Consider the following 27,519-nt stretch of genomic DNA (forward strand, 5'->3'; position numbering starts at 1 on the left):
GAGGCACCAGCTCGCACTGCTAATTAACTAGCTACCAGGAAATACTTGAGTGTGCCTAAACAATCTTCTGACAGCATGGAGGAGTTCCCCAAGTTATTGTGTTTGTTAAGAGACGGCGTGGTGCTGTACTGTAAGCAGCTCTCCTGAAATTTGTATGGATAAATCGCCATGTCTGGAGAAGCAACTTCAAACAAATAAGACCAGCAATTCTGCAAATTTAATGTCGGCCTTGCATTCACAGAAAGATCTGCCGCAACTGTAAGTGTGGCCAAGAAGAACACGATGTCCTCACTGGTAATGAAGAAGACAAGAAAGTGGGCAAACTCTTTGAGGATACAAAGTACACGGGCCTCATTGCAAAACTTAAAACTGATGGAGTCCCTGTTTACAAGCGCAATATGGTGACACTCACTAACCCGATAGCAGCCAAGAAGGACGTGTCCTTCAGCACGGTTACATACGAGTGGGCTCCACCAGTCCAGAATCAAGCTTTGGTAAGTGCATAGTGAAGGCGTGTGAATCCATCAGTTCTGGAAAAGTGTTGTTTAAAATTAGATTTGTTCTAAGTGAATAGGAAAATTCAGACTTGTGAATTATTCTTTCAGAACAATATAAAAAATTGTTCATCTTTTGTTTTACTGGTTGTTAATTGTCGTCATTTTTGGGGGGTACCACAGTTGTGACCATACCAATAATTACTTAGATCTCAGAAAAAAATTGAATGACAAATTTATTGTGCAGGGGGAAATAAATCTACCCTTCCAGCTGTATTGGCAGACCACAATAATGTCCCTTTAGCTTTTCCAAGGAAGCCTGTATGGCGTGGCTTTTTGCCATTCAGAAGTACTGACATCACAACAGCTGCAGGTTTATCTTGTTGTTTTTATCGAGAGCTGGAAAATTATCATCTTTTAAAAAATGCTTCTGAAAGGTTCAATACTCTCAGCCCAAGAAGGGCGACCATTTGGAAGTTATTTGGTTTATCCTCGGGCAGCGCCGTTAGATGCATTGTGTGCTCCCTCAGAGAGGCAAATAAGGGAAAGACTTATCTTGCCTGAGTCACAAACTTGGAAGGCTGCAATGATCCCACTAATTTCTTCCTTTTGAAGGCTGTGCGGTACATGGAGCTGCTACCAAAGGAGAAGCAGCCCGTGGCTGGCTCAGAGGGAGCTCAGTATCGAAAGAAGCAGTTGGCCAAGCAGTTGCCTGCGCACGATCAGGACCCTTCGAAGTGCCATGAGTTATCTGTCAACGAAGTGAAGCAGATGGAGCAGTTTGTGAAGAAGTACAAGAATGAGGCCCTTGGGGTCGGCGACGTCAAACTCCCGGATGACATGGCAGCACAGTCGAAGGAGCAAGACAAAAGTGATATTGGTGAACGGAGCACCAAAGCTGCTGTTGGATCAGTGGCTGGACAACCAGCTGCCCAATACGTAAGTATTAAAGCTACGTCGGTAAGGTGGAATTCAGACTTAATATGCGTTAACCTTTCAGACACTCTCAACAGTTTGAAACTGCAGGTTCCAAAACACGATTGTACTTTTAAATTTGTAATTCTGAGTGCTAGTCCCTGATTAGTTGGTGAGAATTAATAACTCACGAGCGAATGCCTGTGTTTTATTGGATAATGAGCCTGGACTATTTTTATCTGCACTGCAATGTTGAAAATTTTTCTGAATGGATGTAAACCTTAAACATTTTGAAAATATTAATATTTATGCTTGGAGCCTTAAATGACTAATTTTACTGATTCATAAATAAATTGACCTGCCCTAGTATTTTCCATGTACATGTTTGGAAACAATTTGCTTTCGGTTTTTAGAGACGGTTGCTTTTTATGTCAAAGGAATGACAAAAAGGCTCGGATTCTAAGACAAAAATATACTTTGACACTCAGCCCAAAAGTGTAATCATCTTTATAATGATCCAATTTTCTGACTTTTACATATGTGATCAAATGTGCATGTGTGTTTACCAAAGAACAGTAATCGTACCTCAAGGAGGCACTGCAAATTGAGAGCAATTTATTTACCTTCATCTGATCCTGGAAGTGAGACTGATGGCTGGCATTCTGCTCATCAAGATGGTCCACACAGTTGGTATCTAGTGATATCCTAACTGAACCGAAGGTTCAGAAAATGTGGTTGAATGACTTGCCGGTTTTCCTTCCTATCCTTCGCCACACTAAATTACAAACTTTGCACCCTGATAGTGACTTTGACATCTGTTGAAAAAGAAAATGCTGGTGGGGTGACCAGAGGGGCAATTTGAATCTTTGGACTGAAAAGGTTAATTCTTGTAGCACTGTTTTCTAACTCTGGGGTGGTCTGAGGATATGATAAGGCAATAAATCAATGCAAGTTCTCTCTCTCTCTCTCTCTCTCTCTCTCACTCTCCCTCTTTGTCTTTTTTTTCTCTCTTTTTCTCTCTCGCTCTCTTTTCTCTCTCTCTCTCTCTTTTTCTTTCTCTCCATGCATTCAGTAGAATCTCTCTCCACCCTCAATAAATCTTCAGCGAAAGTTCTTATTAACTTAAAATTGGAGAGCAGCTTAGTTGCACCAAAATGCAACACGTGCATTGGCTGTGCGTTGAGAATTGTCAGGTTGGGTAGCCATCAACAGGAATCCTAAACAACACTCTGTCTTTATCAATTTTCATCTTTGCAAAGAATTATGGTGAAAGCCTTTTGAATGATTTCATTTGTTGTGCGAATACCATTGTGAATACTGGCTTGAAGGTGCAGAAAGAGATGAAGGGAGATGAACAATCGTTATGATCCGTCAGAGGGTAACTGCCACGCAAACAAATCCCAAAGGGACACTTGAAAACATATCACAACTCGTTTCCACTTATATTTTGATCACTAGAAGATAATGTGTTCTGAAGGCAGAAGCTACAAATTTCAGTGACACTTTTAGAGATTTTAACTGTTGAATTAAAACATTTATTAAGAAAAGAAAACTTAACCACACAAGGTTACATTTACACAGCAGTCTGAAAGAGCATTTCCCCCAAAAGATTTTCTACTTGGTTAGACTCACAAATAAGTATCCCTTTAGACAACAATGTCTTATGGATATTTCATCTATTAAATGCAATAACATTACAACAAGAGAAACCCACTCTTGCAGTGGGGAAGGTATGTAAGATGGCTTCTTACTTACTCCCACTCTGCAGTGGAAATTCAAGAAACTTTGAAACAAAACAGAAAACAGACACTTTTCTGGGTTGTCTGGAAACTGCCTCCCTCTGTCACTTCACAATTATTTTCACAACACAAGAGTAGCACACTAGGTGCTCGTACATGGCCACTCCCAACACAGCTCTCACATCTCTTGTTAAGTAATAATTTTCTCTTTCATCTTGTTTCCATTGTCCTGATCCATCTGTGAAGCTTATGTTCACCAGAGTATAAACATCTTTCATGGCCGGGATTCTCCCCTACCCGGCGGGGCGGGGGGTCCCGGCGTGTTGGAGTGGCGTGAACCACTTTGGCGTCAGGTTGTCCCAAAGGTGCGGACGTCTCCGCACCTTTAGGGGCCAAGCCCTCACATTGAGGGGCTAGGCCCGCGCCGGAGTGGTTCCCGCTACGCCAGCTGGCGTGGCGCCAAAGGCACAGGCCCGCCCGCCGATCGGTGGGCCCTGATCGCGGGACAGGACCCCGGCGCCCATCCGCGCCGCCAATCCCGCCGGTCAGGTAGGTGTTTTGATTCCCGCCGGCGTGAGAGGCTTGTCAGCGGTGGGACTTCGGACCATCGCGGGCCGGAGAATCTCCGACCCGGCGGGGGGTCGGAGAATCCCACCCCATGTTCTCCATATTGCCCCACTTTGGGTCAACTAAAATTTAATAACCTGCCTTAATTATTTATGACTATTTCCAAGTTGCAAACCCATTTTAAGCTACTTTGAAACTTAACAGCTAAAAATCCAAATCATCCCTTATCACCTAATGCAAACTTCTACTTACTGCTTATTTACTTATAGAAAATTCAACTTGAGCCATATTTCCTTCAAGTGCGAGCCTTTCCCACCTCCACCCCTTTTATATCCTAGGACTTTCAGATCAACTGTTTCTAGTTTAATTAAGTTAGTCAGACGCACAGACAAACAAGCCTGTTTCACAGGATAACACATAAACCCCCAAAATATTTAATATAATATCATCTTTCTTAACACACATTCTACACAGATTGGGGCATTAGCTGTTGAATGAGGTGATTGAGTGGATAATCAGAGGGCTTTGGAGTGTCAACCTCTGAAAAGGAGGGGCGTGTAGTCCTTGGGGAGCAGTCTGGGAGGGTAGCAGCAGCCAGCAGCAGAATCAAAGTCTGGAGGATAACAGGGTGTGAGGATGGTGGCAGAGGGGGAGGTAGGCGGATGGTGAGGGGTATAGTCTGAGGAGAGAAAGATTAGGGTCCAGACTTCAGACATGACTTAGAATGGAGCAGGTGAAGCTTCAAGGCAAATGCTAATGAAAACAAGGAGGCAGAGTAAGTAATTCAGCCCCTCGAACCCGCTCCGCAATTCAATATGATCTCTCATCCTCACCCCTCTTTCCTACCCGTTCTCCATAACTATTCCATCCATTACTAGTTAAAAACCTGTCTGTCTCATCCTTAAATTTCCCCAGTGTTGCAGCATCCATCACACTCTGGGGTAATGAATTCCACAGATTCACGTTTCTTTGAGAGAGGTCATTTCTTCTCATCTCTGAGTTAAATCTGCTTACATCATCAGCCTACGACCTCTCATTCTAGATTGCCCCACAACGGGTAGCATCCGCTCTATGTCTACTTTGTCAATACATTTTATCATCCTCTACACCTCCATTAGATTTCCTCTCATTCTCTGAAACTCGATGGAGTATCGGCCAAAACTGCTCAGTCTCTCGCCATAAGGCAAACCCCTCATCTCTGAAATCAATCTTGTGAACCTCCTCTGAACTGCCTCTAATGCAATCACATCCCTCCTCAAATTAGGGGAGTGAGGCACCCTCAATTACGACGCGAGAGCGAGGTCGGTAATCAAAAGGCTTTAATCTACTGAGAACTGAACAGCATCCGAGAGAAGTGTGCTCCCCACATGGAGCCTTATCCTATATACCGTTTCTTGGGGGCGTAGCCAGAGGCGGAGTCCCCCAGGGTTCCAAGCATCTTAAAGGGGCAAGGTATTAAAGGTCAGGTACCGTTTACAGCAGTTATTAATACTGTTCATCACAGGGAGTAAAACTGTACACAGTATTCCGGGTCTGGCCTCACCTTGTACAGTGCCAGCAACACTTCTCTACTTTTATACTTTATCACATCAGTTATAAAAGCCAAAATTTCACTTGCCCTCCTTGTTGCCTGCTGCACCTGCATGCTAGTTTGAAGCACCAGGCTGCTATAACATGTCGTGTAGCTTCAGCTAAGTGGGTCCTGATCAGGTCTGGAAGAATTTGTGGTGATGGACATCGCAACATGGGATGGTCGGGGCTGAGGGAAGAAACCTGGAGCCTGGGTCAGTGATCGGTGGTACTATGTTCAGGTCAGGCGATCCCTAGTTTTTGGTTTCTGTGAGAGCAGCCAGATGGCGCCATCCACCACAAGGCAAAACCCTCTTGGAGTGAGATTTCAATCGGGTATTAGACCCATTATTTGCATTTTCAGAAGTGCTATGGCTGCTTTATGTGCAAGTGAAGGATATCTCTCTCCCTTACCCAATATGGCAAGCAGCAATTTCCAGTCAGAGGTGCCTGTACACTTCCTGCCCACAATCCCCATAACCTCATCTAACCTACATCTTGGGACACCAAGGGACAATGTCACCGTGGCCAATCCCTCACCTGCACATCTTTGGACTGTGGGTGGAAATTGTGCCACCCCGAAGAGTGAAGGAACCTGGTCAAATCACAAGGCAGGTGAGCAGAATTACAAAACGAACAAGCTTTATTTGCACCGTAGTATAGGCAGCAGGACCTGGAGCTCAACCGAATACAGAAAGAGAGCTGCAGAAAGGGCCTAAGCAGGCACCATAGCACATACTGTCTACAGCAGGCACCATAGCTCATACTGTCTACAGCAGGTACCATAGCACATACTGTCTACAGCAGGCACCATAGCACATACTGTCTGCAGCAGGCACCATAGCACATACTGTCTACAGCAGGCTACCATAGCACATACTGTCTACTGCAGGCACCATAGCACATACTGTCTACAGCAGGCACCATAGCACATACTGTCTACAGCAGGCTCCATAGCACATACTGTCTACAGCAGGCACCATAGCACATACTGTCTACAGCAGGCTCCATAGCACATACTGTCTACAGCAGGCACCATAGCACATACTGTCTACAGCAGGCACCATAGCACATACTGTCTACAGCAGGTACCATAGCACATACTGTCTACAGCAGGCACCATAGCACATACTGTCTACAGCAGGCACCATAGCACATACTGTCTACAGCAGGCACCATAGCACATACTGTCTACAGCAGGCTCCATAGCACATACTGTCTACAGCAGGCACCATAGCTCATACTGTCTACAGCAGGTACCATAGCACATACTGTCTACAGCAGGCACCATAGCACATACTGTCTACAGCAGGCACCATAGCACATACTGTCTACAGCAGGCTCCATAGCACATACTGTCTACAGCAGGCACCATAGCTCATACTGTCTACAGCAGGTACCATAGCACATACTGTCTACAGCAGGCACCATAGCACATACTGTCTACAGCAGGCTACCATAGCTCATACTGTCTACAGCAGGTACCATAGCACATACTGTCTACAGCAGGCACCATAGCACATACTGTCTACAGCAGGCACCATAGCACATACTGTCTACAGCAGGCTCCATAGCACATACTGTCTACAGCAGGCACCATAGCACATACTGTCTACAGCAGGCACCATAGCACATACTGTCTACAGCAGGCACCATAGCACATACTGTCTACAGCAGGCACCATAGCACATACTGTCTACAGCAGGTACCATAGCACATACTGTCTACAGCAGGCACTATAGCACATACTGTCTACAGCAGGTACCATAGCACATACTGTCTACAGCAGGCTACCATAGCTCATACTGTCTACAGCAGGCACCATAGCACATACTGTCTACAGCAGGTACCATAGCACATACTGTCTACAGCAGGCACTATAGCACATACTGTCTACAGCAGGTACCATAGCACATACTGTCTACAGCAGGCTACCATAGCACATACTGTCTACAGCAGGCTACCATAGCACATACTGTCTACAGCAGGTACCATAGCACATACTGTCTACAGCAGGCACTATAGCACATACTGTCTACAGCAGGTACCATAGCACATACTGTCTACAGCAGGCTACCATAGCACATACTGTCTACAGCAGGTACCATAGCTCATACTGTCTACAGCAGGCACCATAGCACATACTGTCTACAGCAGGCACCATAGCACATACTGTCTACAGCAGGCACCATAGCACATACTGTCTACAGCCGGCACCATAGCACACGCTGTCTACAGCAGGTACCATAGCACATACTGTCTACACCAGGCACCATAGCACATACTGTCTACAGCAGGCACCATAGCACATACTGTCTACAGCAGGCACCATAGCACATACTGTCTACAGCAGGTACCATAGCTCATACTGTCTACAGCAGGCACCATAGCACATACTGTCTACAGCAGGCACCATAGCACATACTGTCTACAGCAGGTACCATAGCACATACTGTCTACAGCAGGCACCATAGCACATACTGTCTACAGCAGGCACCATAGCACATACTGTCTACAGCAGGTACCATAGCACATACTGTCTACAGCAGGCTACCATAGCACATACTGTCTACAGCAGGCTACCATAGCACATACTGTCTACAGCAGGTACCATAGCACATACTGTCTACAGCAGGCACCATAGCACATACTGTCTACAGCAGGCTACCATAGCACATACTGTCTACAGCAGGCACCATAGCACATACTGTCTACAGCAGGCTACCATAGCACATACTGTCTACAGCAGGCACCATAGCACATACTGTCTACAGCAGGCTACCATAGCACATACTGTCTACAGCAGGCACCATAGCACATACTGTCTACAGCAGGCACCATAGCTCAGACTGTCTACAGCAGGCTACCATAGCACATACTGTCTACAGCAGGCACCATAGCACATACTGTCTACAGCAGGCACCATAGCACATACTGTCTACAGCAGGCACCATAGCACATACTGTCTACAGCAGGTACCATAGCACATACTGTCTACAGCAGGTACCATAGCACATACTGTCTACAGCAGGTACCATAGCACATACTGTCTACAGCAGGCTACCATAGCACATACTGTCTACAGCAGGTACCATAGCACATACTGTCTACAGCAGGCACCATAGCACATACTGTCTACAGCAGGCACCATAGCACATACTGTCTACAGCAGGCACCATAGCTCATACTGTCTACAGCAGGCTACCATAGCACATACTGTCTACAGCAGGCACCATAGCACATACTGTCTACAGCAGGTACCATAGCTCATACTGTCTACAGCAGGCACCATAGCACATACTGTCTACAGCAGGCACCATAGCACATACTGTCTACAGCAGGTACCATAGCACATACTGTCTACAGCAGGCACCATAGCTCATACTGTCTACAGCAGGCACCATAGCACATACTGTCTACAGCAGGCTACCATAGCACATACTGTCTACAGCAGGTACCATAGCTCATACTGTCTACAGCAGGTACCATAGCACATACTGTCTACAGCAGGCACCATAGCTCATACTGTCTACAGCAGGCACCATAGCACATACTGTCTACAGCAGGCTACCATAGCACATACTGTCTACAGCAGGTACCATAGCACATACTGTCTACAGCAGGCTACCATAGCACATACTGTCTACAGCAGGCATCATAGCACATACTGTCTACAGCAGGCACCATAGCTCATACTGTCTACAGCAGGCTACCATAGCACATACTGTCTACTGCAGGCACCATAGCACATACTGTCTACAGCAGGCTACCATAGCACATACTGTCTACAGCAGGCACCTTAGCACATACTGTCTACAGCAGGCACCATAGCACATACTGTCTACAGCAGGCACCATAGCTCATACTGTCTACAGCAGGCACCATAGCACATACTGTCTACAGCAGGCTACCATAGCACATACTGTCTACAGCAGGCACCATAGCACATACTGTCTACAGCAGGTACCATAGCACATACTGTCTACAGAAGGCTACCATAGCACATACTGTCTACAGCAGGCTACCATAGCACATACTGTCTACAGCAGGCACCATAGCACATACTGTCTACAGCAGGCACCATAGCACATACTGTCTACAGCAGGCACCATAGCACATACTGTCTACAGCAGGTACCATAGCACATACTGTCTACAGCAGGCACCATAGCACATACTGTCTACAGCAGGCTACCATAGCACATACTGTCTACAGCAGGCACCATAGCTCATACTGTCTACAGCAGGCACCATAGCACATACTGTCTACAGCAGGCACCATAGCACATACTGTCTACAGCAGGCACCATAGCACATACTGTCTACAGCAGGCACCATAGCACATACTGTCTACAGCAGGCACCATAGCACATACTGTCTACAGCAGGCACCATAGCTCATACTGTCTACAGCAGGCACCATAGCACATACTGTCTACAGCAGGCACCATAGCACATACTGTCTACAGCAGGCACCATAGCTCATACTGTCTACAGCAGGCACCATAGCTCATACTGTCTACAGCAGGCACCATAGCACATACTGTCTACAGCAGGCTACCATAGCACATACTGTCTACAGCAGGCACCATAGCACATACTGTCTACAGCAGGCACCATAGCACATACTGTCTACAGCAGGCACCATAGCACATACTGTCTACAGCAGGCTACCATAGCACATACTGTCTACAGCAGGCACCATAGCACATACTGTCTACAGCAGGCTACCATAGCACATACTGTCTACAGCAGGCTACCATAGCACATACTGTCTACAGCAGGCACCATAGCTCATACTGTCTACTGCAGGTACCATAGCACATACTGTCTACAGCAGGCACCATAGCTCATACTGTCTACAGCAGGCTACCATAGCACATACTGTCTACAGAAGGCACCATAGCACATACTGTCTACAGCAGGCTACCATAGCTCATACTGTCTACAGCAGGCACCATAGCACATACTGTCTACAGCAGGCACCATAGCACATACTGTCTACAGCAGGCACCATAGCTCATACTGTCTACAGCAGGCTACCATAGCACATACTGTCTACAGAAGGCACCATAGCACATACTGTCTACAGCAGGCTACCATAGCTCATACTGTCTACAGCAGGCACCATAGCACATACTGTCTACAGCAGGCACCATAGCACATACTGTCTACAGCAGGCTACCATAGCACATACTGTCTACAGCAGGCACCATAGCACATACTGTCTACAGCAGGTACCATAGCACATACTGTCTACAGCAGGCACCATAGCTCATACTGTCTACAGCAGGCTCCATAGCACATACTGTCTACAGCAGGCACCATAGCTCATACTGTCTACAGCAGGCACCATAGCACATACTGTCTACAGCAGGCACCATAGCACATACTGTCTACAGCAGGCTACCATAGCACATACTGTCTACAGCAGGCACCATAGCACATATTGTCTACAACAGGTACCATAGCACATACTGTCTACAGCAGGCTACCATAGCACATACTGTCTACAGCAGGCACCGTAGCACGTGCTGGGCTGAAGTGAATTCTTAAACTAGTTAGAAAGAAGGATAGCAGAGTCGAGGAAGTTTCCTGAAAAGTTTTGAAAACAGAAGAATGAATTGCTGCTGTTTGAAAGTTTGGAAAATGTTTATTCTTCCATTCCATGATCACCGGGATCCCACCAAGTATGAAAAAAATGTGGAAGACATGCAGAGAGCAAACCAACAGTGCAGAGACAACCTGAGCAAAAGAAAAATGGTCACTGCACAGATAGACTTAAACGCGCAACAGCATTTTAACACTGCAGCTGCCACAAATAAATACAGCCATGGATAGGAAATTAAAAGAGCCAGGTCCTTTTTGGACAAGGAAATGGCTAAACCAGCACCAAGCGTGGGAGTCTCGGAGAACAGAATTTTTAATTTACAGGAGAATTGCAGGAATAAATCAGGAAAAGTACAAGTTGACATGTTTCTATTCGTGTTGGGTTCATTTCAAAATGAAGCAGTAATGGTGGGGTGACACAGTGGTTAGCACTGCTGCTTCACTGCGGCAGTGATCTGGGTTTGATTCTTTGCTCGGGTGACTGTGTGGAATTTGTACGTTCTCCCCGTGTCGGCGTGGGTTTCCTCCGGGTGCTCCGGTTTCTTCCCACAGTCCAAAGATGTGCAGGTTAGGTGGATTGGCCATGATCAATTCCCCATTGTGCCCAAAGGTTAGGTGGGGTTACAGGGATGTGGCAGGCGAGTGGGTCTGGGTAGCTCTTTCAGAGGACCGGTGCAGACTCGATGGGCCGAATGGCCGCCTTCTGCACTTAAGGAATTCTATGATTTGCAGGTGAACTGCTCCACAGGCAACTTACAGATCGATAGTTGACCTGTATCAATAGCTGAGAAATTAAAAGGCTTTGACAGATATCTTAGACTCCAAGATGTGGAGAGTGCAGACCGTACGAAAAAGGTCTAGCAAACCCCCCCTCCCCACCCAATAAAGGCAAAACAAGACCCCAGAGGGAGTGATTCAAATGAGAGTACTGATTGAGTGACTGAAATTGAACTTTCCAACAGTGCAACATTTTATCGGGTGCCATGAAAACACATCCATGGTTGAGTAAAATTCTACAAATTCGGGAAATCTTCAGTCATTGTGGGGGAAGATGAAGAAAAAGTCTCCGCTCTGTAGTTGATTTCTCGATTGTTTTTTACCACTTAGTAGTATTGGTAATGATTTGAGCTCTTCCACCATCAGTGTTTAGCTTGGACAAACCTTCCGCATTTGACCAGCTCTTTCCCCCCCCCATAGACTTGAGGCGCATCTGAGGTAGCCAAAACTGGGGCGTGGATCTGAAATGTCAGGCCAACCAGCCCTCGACACAAATTGCCATCCAGATAAAGGAGTTGAAACTTGAGCCAGGAACGGCCGTGCAGGGAACGTTTGAGACTCTCGCAATTAAATTACCTGCGCGTGCTCATTAAAGAAGCTGCATGGCACGCCTTTCAAATAATGACTCCTCCGAAATAACAGCAACCAGCTGAACAGGAGTTAAAGAATTGCCAAGGATTGCCCACGCTATTTTAAGGTGCAGCTTGGCTCTCTCGCCTCACTTGCTGTTTGAGGAGGATTTCTGAGTCACCATAGAATTCCTACAGTGCAGAGGGAGGCCATTTGGCCCATCAGGTCTGCACCAACCCTCCGAAAGATCACTCTACCGTGCTCCACTCCCCCACCCCATCTCCGTACCTCGGGAGACTTTCTTTTGTCAAGGTTCCGTCCACATTCTACCACCACGTTTCCCAGAAATTTTCTGAGGGCTTAATCGAAGGAGCGTGGGCGCTACGCTACCATACCTTTGTTGGAGATTCTCCCCTAAAAGTCCTCAGGAGTAAGGTGCTCCTGACCAAGCACTCCCTGACGAGGGGTCCCACAAATCCCGGAGGAGATGAGACCAGGCAGAAAGGAGCAGGAGGATGAGATGGGGACCTCAGATATATTTTTTTTAGCAAACCCCCCCCCCCCCCACTCTACTCCACTGCCTCTGCTCCATCAGGATCTCCAATACCATAGACTACTGCATCTGCTGCCTCGGTCCCTGAGACACCCTGATACATTCTGTCATGCGTCAGTCACCTTCAGTGGAAGTGAGCATATGAAAGCTGCATATACCAAGGGATTAGATGCCTTAAGGTACATGGCTCCCTTGACAACTTGTTATCAATAAAATTGGCAGTTCACTGGGGCCTGCGCACTCTGTAATCTTCAACAGAGCCCCCCCCGCACACCCTGCCCCTCCCAACTGGGGCTGCTTTAGCACACTGGGTTAAATCGCTGGCTTTGAAAGCAGACCAAGGCAGGCAGCGCGGGATCTATTCCCGTCCCAGCCTCCCCGAACAGGCGCCGGAATGTGGTGACTAGGGGCTTTTCACAGTAACTTCATTTGAAGCCTACTTGTGACAATAAGCGATTTTCATTTCAACTCCATGCCAGCCAATGAGTACGTGCAAAAGGAAACTGAGAAGCCCTTCCTGTGAGCTGGGGAGTCACAGTGGCTCGAACGGCCCAGACTCTTTTCTGAGCCAAAGGAACTGCCTCATAATCCTGGCACCGTTATTGCTTAAAAAAAATTTCTGATGCAAAAGAAGGAAAAAACATCTGCGTCGTGCGCGACCATGTATCTGCGAGACACGCCAAGACCTTTTTCACACAATGAGTGACTGTGCAGTGTGGCCACTGCTGAATGTGGCAGCCATTTTGTAAATGGTTTCGCAAATAGCAGTGAGATAACAAATTTGATTGCGGTGGTGGAAGTGGGAGGAATTTTGGTCGGGATATATATTGAACTGCCAAATCTTCCACTAAATAGTGCCATTTTGGACTCGAAAAAGAAAGAAGACAGCAATTGGGCCATTCCGGGGGTATTCTGCCTCGAGAGATGACAGGAAACAAAATGGGCATTTGCAGACTAAAGCAATTTGTGACCTTTGTCCGAAAGTGGGAGAACTTCTCCCTTGTCAAACAATAAGTACATAGCAAAATACAATGGGGATCAGTGTGTTTTACACTTTTAGCAGATCTTCACAGATTATGCAGACTCCCCAGGGGCAGGCAGCGCACGGGCTGATGCCTGTGTGGTGTTTATCAATGAAGTCAACGAACCAGAAAGTTAATGTCGATGAAAAACCCCTGAAATAAATAGAATCCAGCAAGTCACATGGTAAAATCAAATGAAAATCGCTTATTTATTGTCACAAGTCGGCTTCAAATGAAGTTACTGTGAAAAGCCCTAGTCGCCACATTCCAGCGCCTGTTCGGGGAGGCTGGTACGGGAATTGAACCGTGCTGCTGGCCTGCCTGGGTCTGCTTTAAAAGCCAGCTGTTTAGCCCTGTGCAGTACCTTCTGTTCCCAGCCCTGTTGGCAGAGCAGAAATACCTGGATCTTTGATCTGGAATTGAGGAGTTGGTTATTTATTTATTTATTCAGTTATATCATCTATACACATACACACACATACATGTGTATATATACAGAAACTCTTCGGAGTCCTGACTTGGTTTGAATCCAGTGAAGCATTTTTGAGCTGTTGAAATATCTGAGTGTTGCCAGATTCTGTAAACTCTTCTGAACATGCCCATTTTTAGCAAGGCCTGAAATACCATTTGTATCACGGCGAATGTGTCATACTGTCCACGACGTGCGATGCAGAGAAAATCCAACACAAATCAAAGCTGATTCTCATGTCGATCTGTTAATATTTTTGAAAGCTTTCAAACATTAAGTTGAACAACCAAAGACTTATAATGCTTTTGACAAGCAGGTCATTGTGTAGCTAGAAATAAATAATTTGCATCACACCAACTTAAAGGACAGCCCCAAGCACTTTCTCCCATTGAAGCCCTTTTGTAGTGTAAGGGGTGCGTTTCACAGTCTTAAAGAGCTTTTAAAAATAGCAGGCGGAGCCTGGATATAGAGATCCTACTCCATTCCTAACCCAACCTCAGTCTGGTCGCTTGGCCTCAGTGCTGAGTTCAAACAGACCCCATTTTGGCTGATCCAAGGATTGTAAAACAGTCGCAAATTCATGGGTGAGGCCTTGTGTTGTGACCTGAGGTTTTTAAAATATCCTCCTCTTTACAAATAATAAAAACAGGTTGAAACTGTCAGTCAAGAGTTTTTTAAAAAGCAAAGACCTGCTGGACTGTTTTGATTGACAGGCCATTTAGTGTAGGTTGGGTGAGCAAAAAAATCATCTGTTCGTGCTGTCAAAATAGGGGTGTTTGTTGATATTTTTCAAGGCTATTATGTCATGAACGCTCAGCTGAATATCCAAAGTTATGGTGAGCTCAGTAAGGGGTTCTGAGTTCACAGATTGATTTGCAGTTTAAAGAGGATATTAAAGGATTAGTCATCTTTTGATGTGTGGGTCCAAATATAATTTTGTTTGCTTTTATAAGGTATTAACCGCTTAGGAAATGTAATAGCTTTGAATGGGTTTCATGAATGGCCCCTTTCCACATCCAGCACCCCCAAAATGCAAGGCCTGCCCCTCGCCCCCCCCCCCCCCCCCCCCCCGATGCTCCCTCCCCACCCGGACCTCACTACCCCTCCCCGCCACAAGAGCTCCCGCACTAATCTGGCCCTGGACTCTGGGTCTTAGAATCTGGGAACTGAGTAAAGTATTTACAGCTATTTTCTGGGATATATTTCCATAGACTGGTGTTCAGCGAATCGATGATGTTTCCTTATTCCAAGGTATTTCTCTAGTGTACTTAGTATCTGACTCTCCTCCAACAAGTTGTAAAGAAAAAAGTATTTTAACAACAAAATAAACCTTGGGCGTGATTATATATCCGCCTTTCCCTCCCTCCCTCCAACTCAAAAGCCGGCGCTGGGCATGAACCGGATTTCCATCTTTTTTTTTTTTTTTTTTTTTTTAAATAATTTTTATTGAATTTTTCAAAATACAAACATTTTAACCCCCCCTACATTTACATTTAAATTATAACAAAACAAAGTCAAACCCCCCTACTTAACAAGAAAAAGAAAAAGAATCCCCCCCCCCCCCCCTACCCGCGCATCCCCCCCCCCCCCCCGCCGGCGAACCGACAGTCAGACCAACTTATCATTTCTAGCAGCGTCCTCGGGCAGGCCTTGCCCGTGCCACCGCCGCTACCGTACTTCCTTCGTCGTTTTCCCCCCTCCCCCCCCCCCTCCCTCCCTCCCGCCCTCCCCTCCCCTCCCGGGTTGCTGCTGTCATGGCCTCAGTTTCTATCTCTGATCCAAGAGGTCTAGGAAGGGTTGCCATCGCCTGGAAAACCCCTGCACCGACCCTCTCAGGGCGAATTTGATCCTTTCCAATTGGATGAAGTTTGCCATGTCGTTTAACCAGGTGTTAACACTCGGAGGCCTTTCGTCCCTCCACTGAATCAGGATCCTCCTCCGAGCCACCAAGGACGCAAAGGCTAATATTCCAGCCTCCCTCGCCTCCTGTACCCCCGGTTCCACCCCAACCCCGAAGATCGCAAGTCCCCATCCTGGCTTGACCCTGGACCCCACCACTCTCGACACCGTCCCTGCCACCCCCTTCCAGAACTCCTCCAGTGCCGGACATGCCCAAAACATATGTGCATGATTCGCAGGGCTTCCCGAACATCTAATACACCTGTCTTCACCCCCGAAAAAACCGACTCATCCTTGTCCCCGTCATGTGGGCTCTATGCAGTACCTTAAATTGAATGAGACTTAGTCGCGCGCATGACGACGACGAGTTAACCCTCTCCAGGGCGTCTGCCCATGTCCCGTCCTCTATCTGTTCCCCCAGCTCTAACTCCCACTTATCTTTCAGCTCCTCTACTGGTACCTCCTCCACCTCCTGCATAATCTTATAGATGTCCGAGATCTTCCCCTCCCCGACCCAGACCCCTGATAGCACCCTATCACTCACCCCCCTGTCGGGGAGCGCGGGGAACCCCGCTACCTGTCGTCTGGCAAATGCCTTCACTTGGAGGTACCTGAACGTGTTCCCCGGGGGGAGCCCAAATTTCTCCTCCAGCTCTCCCAGGCTCGCAAACCTCCCCTCTATAAACAAGTCCCTCAGTTGTCTAATACCCGCCCTCTGCCAGCTCTGGAATCCCCCTCCTGTGTTTCCCGGCGCAAATCTGTGGTTCCCTCTTAGTGGTGCCCCTATCAGACCCGGATTTCCATCTTTAAACCCTTTTTAAAATATGTTCACGTTCAAAGCTGGAGTCTCCCGGCTCCCGGGAATCTTTGCCGCCACCGGCGCGTCGTGTGGCCGGCGGGAATCACCGCAGGTTTCCAAAACTGAAACCAGTCGTGGTGACCACACCGGGCGCTCGGAGACCATTGGAGCCCCTGGGTGGTTGGGGACAGGCCAGGGTGGTAGTGCCAAGAGGGGGCCGGAGAGGGCTCATAGTTATTTGGTGGTTGGGGGGGGGGGTAGAATGAAAATGATGCATGTAGGAGGGGGGGCAGTTAGGAGGTGCATGGAGGGCAGAGATGAAGGGGGGGGGAACTGAAAGGGTGGGCTAGCACAGGGGGTGGCCTCAGCAACCCCAGAGCGGGGTATCGCTCACTTGGGTGGTGGTGGGATGGTCACACCCTCTGCCTGCATGATTTGTGTGGGGGAACGTGACCCGGACATTTATGGGGTGATTCTCCCAATGTTATTTCGGGCAGGAAAGCTGGTGCAATTTCCATCGCAAGCCGCTCGCACTTGGGGCTGGATTCTCTACCAACGGTAGTGGGATTTAAATATGACTAATGGACTGGAAGCCTGATGCTCCACCGTTCCACGATCCTACAGCCCTCCCTGCCGGAGTCACGCGGGCGGGAATTGTGATGTGATTCCTCTTTGATTCCTTGATACTCCTCCACTGGAGTCAAAATCTTCAAGATTTCATTTTCTGGTGGATAGGTTAGAGTAGATGAGGTTTTAATTGACGTGGTCTCACTTGACTCAAGAGTAGTTTCACTTTGATTGTTGAGTGCCTCTGTGCATACGAGCTGAAATCTGTCCGTCTCGCTGTGATCTTGCACATCTTGTATGGGAATCGTGATTTCTTCGTCACTTGTCTCACATACAGTGGGTAGACATTCAGTGTCTTCTTGTTGATTAAATGAGTTGGGTAGACTTTCAGGGTTTTCTTCTGGTGGCTCAAATAAGCTGGGTAGACTTTCATAGTCTTTTTGTTGTTCACGTGAGCTTGGTAGATTTTCATAGTCTGCTGCTGGTTGCTCAGATAAGGTTGATAGACCTTGTTCATGCATGGACTTCGCTACGGAGTCTTGAGTTGCGTCCTTTGTGGCGTCTGTCAACGAGCTCTCTGTGGAGGCTAGTATCGCTCTCTCTGGAGTCTTTCTTCGCTCTCTGTGTGGAGTCGTGCAGTGGTCTCGCTGTGGAGTCAATCTGTGCTCTCCCAATGGAGTCGTTCAGTACGCGCTGTGTGGCATCATTTTCTTCTTGGGTATTTGACAGGTTGCTGTCATCCAATGTATCGACGATCTGCCATTGCATCATGGTTTTGGATTCACCTACCATGAGTAGAGTCGTGTTGTACTTTTCAATGGCGGCGCTGATGCTTTTATGATCATCATATCCGAATAACTCAGCCATGTCTGAGTATTATTCTTCGAAAAACAAATCATCTTTTTTTGTTTCAGATTTGTCAGCGTGCTCTTCATGTTCAATGAACAAATCATCTTTTTTGGTTTTGGATTTGTCATTGTGCTCTTCACTTTGGGTGGTGCAAACTGCTTGTTCCAGGGTGCTGTGGAGGTTATTTTCAACTGTTGGTAGAAGTTCAGGCATTCTTCTCTCTTTCGAGGTGAAAAAATAGTGTTTTGTAGCTTTAAAACTCTTTTTTTCAATTTTCGGAGCTTTCCCCTTTAAGTGGGCGTGATCCGGGGCCTCTGATGTCATGATGCTTGTGACGTAAAGCGTAGGAATAGATTGTGTATGCGCAAATCGCTTTTCCTTTACTGTGCACTTTTTCGTACACTGCGCATGTGCAGCTTGCATCTTTTGTGCTCAGACACCATTTTAACTTCAGACCCGAGTAAAAGAACTTTTTTGCCGTTTTTTCTTGTTAAACACTTAAAGTTATATTTACTTGCGATCTGCACTTGTCAATCGTGATTTCCAGCATTAAACCTCTCTGTTCTGATGATTTTTGAGTTTCACAACACTCATTCCCTGTACAATTTGGTGTCTGAGCATTGAACGTCTTAAAGCAGCATTGTTACTGGTGTTACAGTAATCTTCAAATTTTTGAAGTATTACTTCTAATTTGGTGTTGTCTTCACCTTTCAAGTAATTAAAGCAGCTATAGATTTCTCTACCTTCATGTCCTGTGAGGAGAAGTACTATTTTAATTTCTTCTGAGGCCGCGCTCAACCCATTAGCTACGATATACAGTTCTAATGTTATTTAAAGATTTTTCCATTTATGACTTAAATTACCGGTTGTTTTCAGCTGCGGTGGAGTTCCAACGAGTTGCATGGACTCAGTGAAGTCTCCCCAGGTCCGAGTTTTCTTCTGTTTTTGATTATGCTTTGTCTGCATCTTGTTTAACTTTGCTAGTAAGCGTTCTGAAGTACCATGGTACCATATATTATTCCTTGTGTCTGAATAAAGCTCATCGTCTTACAGTTGAAGTAGATGGCTTATTTCTATGAGTTTGTTCTCTCTCCAGCGCTTATACTATGTTACATCTGAGCTGCCTGTCTGCGTCCTGTTCACCAGCTGCCGTTCCTGTGAAGAGAGACAGACTGACTTCCTGTTTGTCTATGTGTATATATACTCATCTCTGGTGCTCCCTCTAGTGGCTACTTAGTTGTAGTATATTTACCTTAACCCCTTGTGTATATGCAGTGATGCATATCACTACACTAAGTACTGGTTTAACATGCAGTACCCTTCATCAACAGGAAGAGCTTCCACTCCAGGAATGTATAGTTGGTGTGTGACCACCAGCTGAACATAATGCACATCTGCGCCCAATACCAGGCAGCGCGCATGACTCTTACATCCTGGCGCATTCGACGGTTCCTGGCACCATCGAGGCGCTCCCTCGGGTGAGGGTTGGCTCCTGGTTGACAAGGCTTGCCTGCTGAGATCATGGCTATTGACGCTTGCGTGGAGACCCTTCATAACGACGCAATTGACCTCGACTGGAAATGAATGGTCCAAGTCCCACCCGTGGTGATCTTGCGGTGGGCGGGGCGTGAGAATCCAGCCCTTGGTCATTATTTTGAAATTGGAGAGATTCTCACTAAATCCTCCGACACTTTATTTTCTGCAATAGGGACTCAAGACGCCGGACGTTGCAACCGCCCCACCCCCTGACCCCACGCACACACAGACATCCTCACCGATATCCTCTTCCCCGCCCTCCCAAAGTGAGCAGTGCCCTGGCATGAGGTCACCGAGGCCCGCCCCCACATCTCATGGCGAGATTCTCCCCGTTGTTTCCGCCCAAATGTCACTTAGTCATTTTTCGGGGGAACCCCCCCCCCTCCCCCCCCCCCCCCCCCCCCCCCACTGCCCGCCCTCCGTCTAATCTCTCAATATTTATCTTGCAGAATTATTTGAAGTGGCGTCTCCACCTGCAGCCAATCCAATGGCACCTTCAGTCATTGCACGTTACCTACAGACCAGGCTGGCTGGCTCACCATCGTGCCTGTGTCATGTTGGGCGGGGGAGGGATGCAGACATGTGCTGATGATGGGTAGGGTTGGGGGGGGGAGAAGCTGTCTCTGAACATGTCAAAATGTTAGACCCAAACTTAACTGTCCTGAGCCATTACAAGCAGTGACCAGCAGAGGGGGGCCTTTACTGTTATTCTGACAAATCCACTGAGTGGATGTAGAAACCGAAAGGCCTCAAACCATTTTCTGTCCAGGCCATTATTATTCTAGCCACACGCCCCCTTGAAATTATTTTCAGCCAAAGGAAACAGTTTGGTCTGTTCGCCGCATCATCGTTGTCTCCGCAGCTTCTCTGGCAAACCTGACAAGATGTCAGAAGCTAACTATTTCACAAGCTATTTGCCGACGGGGAGAATCCTTTACTCACGCCCCTAAGTGCTGCTTTATTGTGATCTCGTTCAGCCCTTGGAAACGGGACATTCCAACAAACAGGAACTACTTTCCCTGGGATTTGGATGCACTCGCATTGTTTCCATTATTTTCTTTGCAGTTTAGCCCTTCAACATGGGAAAACAAATTTAGCATTAACATGCGAGACAGACTTTCCAAAATTAGCCAACTGCCTTGTTCCCATAACAGCCATAATGGCCTATTTTCATTCCCCCCCCCCCCCTCCCCCCCGAGTCGTTCTGGCAGGGTCTTGGGACAAATAAAGGAGTCCAGATTTGTTGCCGTTTCTGCTGAACCACATTTTAATTCGCCATGCGGTAGAATTGGATTTGAAATTACACATTTTTGCGATGGAACTAAGTTTCCCTTTGCCTGATTATGTTCCCGCTCCCACTTAATCCAGAGGCTGGAGACGCCTCAATTGGGGCTTCTCCCCCAACGCGTCACCGTAATGACCAACCTTCCAATTTGAATCTCAACAGTGGGTGAGGCAGTCGGGGAGTTGTTCCCCGAGAGGGAAAAATCAGTCGATCCTGATACCCACGTGCCTTTCTGGGATGAGTCTTGGGATATGGATACAGAGCAGGACCCTGTGGCCATGAGCAGTCATCAATTTTAATGGGGCCACAACAGGTTTTATGGTTGTCGGTGCGACTGAATATTTTACTGAAGCATTTCACGAATAGACGTGTAACAAAATGTTTAGAAAATCTTACGTCACGGTAGCGCAATGGTTAGCACTGTTGCTTCACAGCGCCAGGGTCCCAGGTTCCATTCCCGGGCAGGTCACTGACTGTGCAGAATCTGCACGTTCTCCCCGTATCTGCGTGGGTTTCCTCCGGGTGCTCCGGTTTCCTCCCACAAGTCACGAAAGACGTGCTTGTTAGGTGAGTTGGACATTCTGAATTCCCGCTCTGTCTACCCGAACAGGCGCCGGAGTAAGGCAACTCTGGGCTTTTCACAGTAACTTCACTGCAGTGTTAATGTAAGCTCACTTATGCCAATAAAAGGTTATTATTAAGGGAATATCAAATTAAGGGGCTGAATTCTCTTGCGATCGGGCAGATATAATAATAATCACTTATTGTCAAAAGTAGGCTTCAATGAAATTACTGTGAAAAGCCCCTAGTCGCCACATTCTGGCGCCTGTTCGGGGAGGCTGGTACAGGAATTGAACCTGCTCTGCTGGCATTGTACTGCATTACAAGCCAGCTATTTAGCCCACTGTGGTAAATCAGATATAATAGCACACAAGTGGCAGATCGTGATTTGCACCCTGTGCTCCAGTCCCTCGCTGTTGGCGTTGGCCACGTTTGCGCCCCGTGCCGGTGGGTCACTCCGCCGACTGCTCAGTGGGTCCTGTAAATGTTCACAGAGCCTCTGGTGATGTGGGAGCCCACTAGCCACCTCTCTGGAATCGCTCACACCCCAGCGGTATCGTCATGCGGCGGGCATGGCCAAGCTCAATCAGTGACCCACCAGGTGTTGGAACTCCTCAGAAGCACTGCCCCACTGCAGAGGAAGCAGTGGGTGACCCAACCAGAAGTCACCTGCAGCATGGCCTTCGGAACCCTCCCTGGCACACTGCCTCTCTCGGGGCAGAGGCCTCACCATTGACCGCCCCCTACCACCCTCAGGATCACCAGCTGTCTCCTCCTGGTGAGGCTGGTAGCGCTGAATTCCTCTGCTGCCTCCTCCCAGTGTTCAGAAGGGCGGGCTTGAATCTGCGGCCCACTTCTCATTGGCATTTAGCAGTGGATCCACTTCAGACTCCCAAAATCGGGGTGGGTGGGCAAAGTCTCTGAGTCATCTTCACGGCTGCAGTGAGAGAGTGGTAAGTGGAGAGTTTACAAGCAGCTCCAGATTGTCAGGCACTTTAGCACTAATTCCGGTCCCGGCAAGTCCTCAATCGTGGAACGAGAAACACCCCAACAGAAACGCAAATCGAGCGGCGTTTAGCCCCAGCGGCAACACTTTTCCCTCCAATAAAATATATTGAGAATAATCATCATAATCTTTATTGTCACAAGCAGGCTCACATTAACCCTGCAATGATGTCACTGTGAAAAACCCCTAGTCGCCACATTCCGGCACCTGTTCGGGCACACACACGGAGAATTCAGAATGTCCAAATTACCCAACAGCAGCACGTCTTTCAGGATTTGTGGGAAGAAACCGGAGCACCCGGAGGAAACACACGCAGACACGGGGAGAACGTGCAGACTCCGCACAGACTGTGACCCAAGCCGGGATTCGAACCCGGAACCCTGGAGCTGTGAAGCAGCTGTGCTAACCACTGTGCTACCGTGCCGGCTTAGTGATTCTTAGCAAAAATGGAAGTTTTAGTGGCACACTCATCGACCCCCCCCTCCCCCACCCCGCCTTCATCCACACTTTCTTTATATACTAAATGACCACATTATAGAGTCATCTAATCCAGTCTAACATTGTTGGTGATCTGTATGTCCACTCCATTACCTTGACTGGATATACATCTTACCACTAGGCAACAAAGGCTTATTTTCATAAACCTGTAATAATCTAACAATTATTAAGGCCCTAGCAGTTGATTTGTAACCAAATTCAATACATTGCTAACCATTGCCAGCAGCAGAAATGGCCAACAAGACTGAGCTCACATGCGCCATGTCGAACGCCGAAGGTGTTGCTGGGTAATCATTGTTCTGCTAATTCTGATTTGCTCAATGGCCGGCCAGTTACTTTGTCCAGCAATTCAGAGTGTCCAGGATCAATATAAATTACTGCCCGACTCTGTCTTCAAGGTCATCCAAGAATCTGTCCCGTAAAAGAAAGAAGGAAGAAACTTGCGTTCATATCGAACATTTCATGCCCTCGAGACGTCCCAAAGCCCTTTTCCACCAATTGGGCAGGTTCCCCCGTTCCCCGACGCTGATTTTGTAATTGACGATCTGGCGGAGCATCCGTTTTGATGCCGAAACCGGAGGGCGGTGCCTGTTTGACGCAGATTCTGTATGCTTCGCCCCCTCCGGAACGGCGTCATCGCAACGCACGGCGTTGTGACAGCCTCAGGACATCACCTGAAGGCCCTCCCCCGATGGGCCGAGTTCCCGACCGCGCAGCTGACGTGTGGTCTCAGCGGTTGGGAACCTGGTGTGGCGGCTGTGGACTTTGTCCAGCGCTGCCGCCGGGGGGGTGGGGGGGCTTCCGCGAGGGCTAGGGGGACTGATGGGGGGGGGTGGCCAGGGGGGTACTATCTGGCAGATCGGGTCAGCGCGCAGCCGGTGGCATGTTGTACAGCACGACCGCTGCAGGACGTCGCCGTGCGCGGCTACGGACCCGGCCTTTCTCCGGCCGTTTATATCTTGGGAGCCGGCTGCTAGGCCCCTCACCAGTCGCAGCATCGGTGAGGGGGCGGCGCTGATTTTTTTTGTCATGTAAAACACCACAGATCCTCCTCACTTCGGCTGAAAAAGGGTGAATCCAACCTGTTGTCTTTTGATGGATAGTCGCCATTTTCACGTTGCAGCAGCCAATTTGTTCAGCGTATAGCCCCACTAATAACAGGAGGAGAAATGAGCAGTTAACCCAGTTTAGTTTTGGAATACATACTTGGGGCAGGGGAGGGGCTGCCAAGGGGATCTTTTGCATCCAACTGAGCAGCCACGGCCCAAGTTTAACATCTCTTTCAAAAGCCAGTGGCCCTATCATTACAGCAATTCTTCAATCGGGTGCTGAAATGTGAAGCTAAAATATGGATTCAAATGCCCTTGTGGAAGCACGGAGACTGCTAACGTGCAGCTAAGTAGGAATAATACTAAAACTAAAAATAATATTGAATTGCAGTAGTGATTCTGTGACTACAATTAAAATGTTGTAATTTATTTCCTGGTTTAAGACTGAGTGGTTGAGGACCAGTTAGTGAATGAGCTAAGATCAGGAGAACCGTGAGTTCAATCTTGGGTCTTGTTAGGTTTGTTGTCTCAGTTGGGCAATGATAGACGAGGTTGGCCAGTGATCAGAGTGGGAATAAAGGACTGTCTCCACTCAACGCTGCTCAATTGTTTGTGTGTCCACGTGTCTAGTGAGGACAGAATTGGGCTCGGCTCGAATTTCCTCTCTTTCCTCTTGCCCTGTGATTAAATAATCTGGCGACAAAGTTCAAATGTGAAGTATTGGCATGACAGCAAAGTACTGGAAAATGTACTGAAAAAGTCATATCAAGTACCCTCTCTATTCAATCCTGTATCTGGAATTTGATAGCTTAATTAATAAATCCAGTCTTTCTTACTCTTTGTGAAGATCAAAATGTAGAATCGGTTTGGGTGGAGATGAGAAATATCAAAGGGAAGAATTCACTGGGAATAATTAGTTTTCTAAGGAAGGTACAGCAATAATCTTGAGCAACTTTAATCTTCGGATGGACAAATCAAATTGGAAAAGGTTGCATTGAGATGAGCTTGTAAAGTAGTTTTTTGCTGGAAAAGAGACACACGGCCAAAATTTTTCACAATAATAATCTTTATTAGTGTCACAAGTAGGCTTACGCTAACACTGCAATGAAGTTACTGTGAAAATTCCCTAGTCGCCACATTCCTGTTTGGGTACACTGAGGGAGAATTCACAATGCCCAATTCACCTAACAACCACATATTTCAGGTCTTGTGGGAGGAAACCCGGAGCACCCGGAGGAATCTCACGCAGACACCAGGAGAACGTGCAGACGCCCCACAGACAGTGACCCAAGCCGGAATCGAACCCAGGTCGCTGGAGCTATGATGCAGCAGTGCTAACCACTGTGCCACCGTGCCATTCTAGCACTCGTCAGGATAGATTCACAAAAATACCAATTGTAAAGGAAACAACAATTTATACTGCATGAGAAGAACGTGCTGATTGTTTGGCAAGTAGCCACTGATTAGTAGAGGTGTTGCCGTGGAGAAGGCACCAGGGAGCAGTTAACTGCCAAGCTTTTGTTTAAATTAATGAACTACCTTGTTTGAATTTAATTTTTAGATACTAAAGCATTCCAACAATCTTCGGTAGAAAACAATTACCAGGCGAGCTAATGGGATTAAAGGCTGATGAGTCCCTGGACTTGATGGCCTGTATTCCAGGATCTTGAATTGGCTGCAGAGATATTGGCCAGAACTTTCTAGCCATTTTTGCTGGCGGGAACTTGCCGTCCCGCCGATGGCAAACTTTCCCGTTCCGATGGCGGCGATCCCCCGGCCACGGGATTCATGGGTGCATAAATGAGAAATCCCATTGGCAGCAGCGGGACCAGAAGATCCTGTCGCTGGCCGATGGTGGGCAGCCACTGCTGCTGCGGATTACGCCACGGAGGTGTGTGGAAAATCTGGCCCAGTGGATTCACTGATTCTAATCTTGCAAACGCCCTTGGATTTTGGAAAGTTCCAGTGAGTTGGAAAACCAGAACTGGAGACCGGAATTCTCTGGCTGTTGGGATTCTCGTTTCCCGCCAGCAGCGCCCCCCCCCCCACCCCCCCCCTCCCGCCCACCGGTTTCCCAGCAGTGTTGGGGTGGCTTCAATGGAAAATTCCATTGACAATGGGTTCATCCATTTAAATTGGTGATGAGGAGCAATTCCTCCTTTCAGCGGATCAATCTTTTTATTATTTGGAATTCCCAACCCCAAAGAGCCGTGGAGGCCGGACCACTGAATATATTCAATGCTGAGCTGGACAGATTCTTGAATGATAGGGGAATCGAGGATGGTAGGGGAATCGAGGATGGTGGGAGAATCGAGGATGATGGGGGAATCGAGGATGGTAGGGGAATCGAGGATGGTAGGGGAATCGAGGATGGTGGGGGAATCGAGGATGGTGGGGAAATCGAGGATGGTGGGGGAATCGAGGATGGTAGGGGAATCGAGGATGATGGGGGAATCGAAGATGGTGGGGGAATTGAAGATGGTGGGGGAATCGAGGATGATAGGGGAATCGAAGATGGTGGGGGAATCGAGGATGGTGGGGGAATCGAGGATGATGGGGGAATCGAGGATGATGGGGGAATCGAGGATGGTGGGGGAATCGAGGATGATGGGGGAATCGAGGATGGTGGGGGAATCGAGGATGGTGGGGGAATCGAGGATGGTAGGGGAATCGAGGATGGTAGGGGAATCGAGGATGATAGGGGAATCGAAGATGGTGGGGGAATCGAGGATGGTGGGGGAATCGAGGATGGTGGGGGAATCGAGGATGATGGGGGAATCGAGGATGGTGGGGGAATCGAGGATGGTGGGGGAATCGAGGATGGTAGGGGAATCGATGATGGTAGGGGAATCGAAGATGGTAGGGGAATCGAAGATGGTAGGGGAATCGAGGATGGTAGGGGAATCGAGGATGATAGGGGAATCGAGGATGATAGGGGAATCGAGGATGGTAGGGGAATCGAGGATGATAGGGGAATCGAGGATGATAGGGGAATCGAGGATGATAGGGATGGAAGGCTATGGGGGACAGGCAGGAAAGTGGGAGTTGAGGCCAAGATCAGATTATGGTGGAGCAGGCTCATGGGCCATTTCGCCTACTCCCCACCCCATCCTGTTTCTTACATTCTCATTTGGGTGCCTTAATTTTGCCTTTCCTTAGATAACTGAGGGACACATCAAGTGTTGTG

General features: G+C 47.7%; 1 protein-coding gene across 1 annotated transcript in view; it reads left to right on the forward strand.

The window, feature by feature from the left end:
- The window catches only part of tes (testis derived transcript (3 LIM domains)), a 67,558-nt gene that overhangs the window by 29,789 nt on the left and 10,250 nt on the right, over positions 1 to 27,519 (forward strand). The window contains exons 3-4 of the mRNA XM_038780781.1: positions 242 to 494; positions 1,110 to 1,433. Of these exons, the coding sequence (XP_038636709.1) occupies positions 242 to 494; positions 1,110 to 1,433 (577 nt within the window). The remainder of the gene's footprint in view (positions 1 to 241; positions 495 to 1,109; positions 1,434 to 27,519) is intronic.

This window comes from Scyliorhinus canicula, chromosome 20 (genome assembly GCF_902713615.1).
Source record: "Scyliorhinus canicula chromosome 20, sScyCan1.1, whole genome shotgun sequence".
NCBI classification, from domain to species: Eukaryota; Metazoa; Chordata; class Chondrichthyes; order Carcharhiniformes; family Scyliorhinidae; genus Scyliorhinus; species Scyliorhinus canicula.